The following is a 4,315-nucleotide window of genomic DNA, read 5'->3' on the forward strand; positions in this document are numbered from 1 at the left end:
GGCGGTTTGAACCCCCAGGGGTTCGGGAAAGAAGAGGCCCCCCCTTTTTTTTAAAGGGTGTTTTTACACCCCCCCCCCGGGCAAATAGGGACCCCCCCTGTTTTTTCAAGGTGTTATTCAAAGGACACGCCCTTTTCCGGGGGGTTACAGGCCGGGTAACCGAAGGGTTCCCCCCCCCCCCCCCTTTTTTTCTTTCCATAGCCCCCCCCCCCCCCCCCTCCGCTGTGAAACAGTGAGGTGTGGTCGCTACTCGCCAGGAGCGTGCTGTACGGACGCGGCCCCGCGCGGTGAAGATACGCCGCCGTGAATGCAACGGGTAGGAGTACCGCGACCACAGCGGAGCACGCCTCCTCTCGAGTGCTAGATATGGGGGAGATATGGGGGAGATATGGGGGAGATATGGGGGAGATATGGGGGAGATATGGGGGAGATATGGGGAGGTGTGTCCTCTCGAGCGCTGGTTGGGAGACATGACTCCGTATTCCGCGACTACGCGGCTCGCCGAGTCCATCGCCGCGGTCGGCAGGGTCGGCGAGGCCCCCCTCCAACGCCTATGGCCGAGATATGGCCGAGGTATGGCCGAGATATGGCCGAGGTATGGCCGAGAGACGGCCGAGAGACGTTCCCCGCGGCAGCCCGGCACATCTCGGCTCCCTCTCGGCTCCTTCTCGGCTCCCTCTCGGCTCCATCTCCACCGTTTCGCGCGGCAGCTCGGAGCAATCTCGGAGCAATCTCGGGAGATCTCGGAGCAATCTCGGGAGATCTCGCCGTTTCCCGCGGCAGCTCGGAGCAGGCGCCGCACACCACCCTCAGGCAAGTGCGGCAGTGGTGGCGGCGGAGGAGGAGGGAGAAGAGGCGGCGGCACTCGGGGCAGGCGGCCACGGCGTCGTCCCGCTGCCAGCTGCGGCAGTGGTGGGCGGGTGGCGGCGAGTGGAGCGACGCATGCGCCTAAGGCAAGGTGAGGTGCGCTGCTCACTCACGCACGAGGGCGGCGGGGCAAGGGCCAGGCTAGTCCCTCGCGACTCCACGTCCCGACGACAGGAGCCGGCACGGCATTCAAAGTGCAAGGCCCGGTGCGCGTGGGTGAGCGGTGTGGCAGTGCGCATGCGCCTCAAGCAGCCGCCGGTAGACAGCCGGGGGGTGCAGCGCCGCCGCGTGCAGCTCGAGCAGGCCTACGCAGTGCTCCTCCATGCCGCATCATGCATGGCTCCAGCCCCCCCTCGTACGTGGTGAGAGCGCGGGTGCACCAGAGTGTCCAACAGCGGCGCGCAGCCGCGCCGTGAGCGCGTCGAACTCGCTGGCGGTGGCGGCGGCGTCCGGAGACGCCGGAGGCGTCCCCTCCCACTCCACGAGCAGCGCGGGACGGCCATCGAAGCCGTGGATCGGCAGCAGGAACGCGACGCGCTGCGAGGTCGACAGGTCGCCGCACGCCACCAGCGCGGCTGAGCCGTCGCGGAGCGCATCGAGGTGCGCGGACTCCGACGCCGACGTGTGGATCCACAGCCGCCTCGCGCAGGGCAGCGAGGCGGGGCCTGCGGCGGCGTAGACGCCCTGCATCTCCCCGCCAGCCCGCACTGCGCACCAGAGCGACGGCGCATCGGCGTGCGCCAGCAGACGCGGCGAGATAAAGTCGGTGGTGACACTCGCGACTCGCGCCATCACGTCAGCGAATAGCGACTGCTGCTCGGCGGCTAGCGCAACGTCGCGCGCGCCCTGCGCCTCGAGGCGTGGCTGAGCGGAGAGCATGGCTGTGTCGACACTCGAACTGAGCGGCAAGGTGAAGAATTCAACAAAAAAGAATTTTACAACCAAACTCCCTCGCACAACACTGGGCACAGGACTGTGCAAAAAAGAACTCTCTCTCAGCGACAAGGTGAAGAATTCTTAGGCACACGCCTCTCTCAAGAAAACGCAGTAATTCAGGACCGGCCGGGGCCTCCCCGACTAACCGCCTCTCCGCCTCTTCGGCCGCCGCGATCACGCGGGCGAGCAGTGTGCTCGTAGCTCGCGCGCCTTGCTCCGCCTAGTACATAGTTGGGCGGGCGGTCTCTCGGAGAACCCTTCTTTTTCCTGGGTCCTGGGTGACCGCTTCGCGTCCCGTCTAAAAAAGAAAAAAAAGTGCGCGTTCGACGGAAACTCGGTCGGCTCTTGGCATCGCTTGGCATCTTCACCCTTGGCCCTTGCCGTCTACGCCATGCCCAAGCTCATCAGCTGTTCAGCTCCGCGGAGAAGGCGGCCGCGATTCGAGTGGGCACGCCTCCGAGCTCGGACGACTACCCAGACGACGCCGACGGTTGGCACGACGCGCAGAACGACTGGCTCGAGCGCTGGAAGCCGGGAACCGCGCTGCCCGAGCCGGCCGACAGGAAGCGGCGTACCGAGTGGAACAAGCTCACCAAGCAGCACGAGCGCCACCTCAAGGCCGCCGAGGACGAGCCGCCCGGCGACGTGACGATGACGGACCAAGACCTCCTGGCCGAGGCGGACGTCACTGCCGCGGACATCGTGACCTCTCTCTCGTACCAGCTGAACGAGGAGCCCCAGTTCGGCTTCGATCTGACGGTCGACCTCGCGCGCATCGTCTTCGACTTCGTCTGCCCCGACAACCACCACCCAAGGTGGCTGCTCGCCTGCAAGCTCGTGTGCAAGAGCTGGCGGCGGATCGTCGCGCACTACGACGAAAAGTGGCAGCGAATCCTGCTCGCGCACTGCCCGGCGGCGCTTGCCCTTCCCAGCGGGTACGACGACGCGCACACCCGCTGCCCGCTTCGGCTGGCGGCGGTCATCTGGCCACCACAGAGCGAGCAGGTCCACGTGCGGAAGCTGCGCGCCGACAACTTTGAGGTTGTGGTTGCGCTCCTCTCGGGCCGAGGGGGCGAGGCGCCCAAGGTCGAGTGGTCGCAGGTGCTCCAGCTGGACGAAGCGGCGCCCATCGACTACCCCGCCCCTGGGGGGCCCGAGCCGCCGCAAGGGACCGGCTTCCAGTGGGGCGGCCTCGAGCTGCCCCTGCTGGACGGCTCTGCGCCCAAGACGGTGGAGGAGCTCAAGGCCGCCGTCGAAGCCATTCACGCCGACTCGGCTCGCTTCGGAAGACTCGGCTGCGACCGGACGCTCAGCGTGATACTGAGGCGCAAGAGCGACGATAAGATCGTGATGTGCGGCCCGCCTGCTCGGTTTGCCTTCCAGGGTTGCAAGCTCATCCTCCCGCCGCCGATTCCGCCGCCGCAGGTTTGCTCTCACCCGCGGCCCACGTTCGCCCCACGCGTCCGCCCCGTTCCCCCGCCGACACTGCCGCCACGCATGCATGACCCGCACCGCGCCTGTTGGCAGGGCTGGGACGCGCCGACGATGTACTTTTACCCGGAAAGGCTGCCCATGGTCCTACAGACCTCGTCCGGGGATGGGGGCCCGACACCCAACCCCACCTACCCGAGGGTGGTGATCAAGCCCGCGCTCAGCCCGGCGATGGAGAGCGGCGAGGTCAAGTGGTGCTTCGCCCTCGAGCTCGCGGCCATCGGGGACGAGGACGAGCTCAACTCCTACCGTCCGAACCTCGACGTCAATCCCTTCTGGCAAATGGGAGTGAACCTGATCTACCAGCGCGAGGACTGGGACGACGCGGAGATGCACACGGTCGCCGAGGCGCTGGCGATCGCAGACTGGAAGTGAATGTACTGCGAGACGAGAGATGTGTGCATGGCCGGACCGCCGAGCGCGGCGCAGTTGGAGGACGCTGCTGACGACGAGCGCAGAGCGCTGGTGCCTGGTCAGAATCCGCTATGGCCTATGGCGGCGGCACGCCACGAGCTGGCACGTGGCACCTGGCAGCTGCGGCCGTGCCGCCGTGTTACTCTCAGCGCATAGCGGCGAGGCGCGGGGGAGCCGGGACCGTCTGTGGCGAAGTGCGGGTCGAGGGTCGTGTCCCCTCCGATTTTCCACGCGTCATCCGTCATATTTGACTTGTTTGACATACGGTAATCTCACGGGCCAGAGACACCCTCACCTACAGCGAGTGTGGAGTGAGCTTCAATGCCAACACAAGCAACAAATTGAACCCATGTGCCTCCTCTAACCACTGAGGTCTAACACGTCCTGGTCACGAGCTCACGACCCACCACGCACCAGCCCCTCGCCCCAGCATCGACCGCCCCCATGTGTGCCATGCGCCCCCCGCCCTGCAGCTACGGCTTTACACCGCGGCCGTGCTGTGATGCCGCGGCCGTGCGGGACTGCTGCGACGCCCAATGCGAGCGGCCTCTTAAGGCCGCTGGCAAGGGCCAAACACACCTGCCCCCCCCCCCCCCTTTATTTCAGC

General features: G+C 66.5%; 2 protein-coding genes across 2 annotated transcripts in view; one reads left to right on the plus strand and one right to left on the minus strand.

The window, feature by feature from the left end:
* Window positions 1-1,746, minus strand: part of EMIHUDRAFT_457829 (hypothetical protein) — a gene marked incomplete at its 3' end in the record, with an annotated part of 4,184 nt that extends 2,438 nt beyond the window's left edge. Inside the window, exons 1-3 of the mRNA XM_005776529.1 lie at window positions 1,583-1,746; window positions 1,248-1,507; window positions 1,132-1,172 (exon numbers count right to left, since the gene is read on the minus strand). Coding sequence (XP_005776586.1) covers window positions 1,132-1,172; window positions 1,248-1,507; window positions 1,583-1,598 — 317 coding nt within the window. The remainder of the gene's footprint in view (window positions 1-1,131; window positions 1,173-1,247; window positions 1,508-1,582) is intronic.
* EMIHUDRAFT_116072 (hypothetical protein) lies at window positions 1,745-3,669 on the plus strand (the record flags this gene model as incomplete). The annotated part of the gene is made up of 3 exons (XM_005776530.1): window positions 1,745-1,777; window positions 2,233-3,228; window positions 3,331-3,669. 3 exons carry the CDS (start codon window positions 1,745-1,747, stop codon window positions 3,667-3,669), a joined length of 1,368 nt encoding a protein of 455 aa, XP_005776587.1.
* Window positions 3,670-4,315: the final 646 nt, after the last annotated feature.

This window comes from Emiliania huxleyi (assembly GCF_000372725.1).
Source record: "Emiliania huxleyi CCMP1516 unplaced genomic scaffold EMIHUscaffold_278, whole genome shotgun sequence".
NCBI classification, from domain to species: Eukaryota; Haptophyta; order Isochrysidales; family Noelaerhabdaceae; genus Emiliania; species Emiliania huxleyi.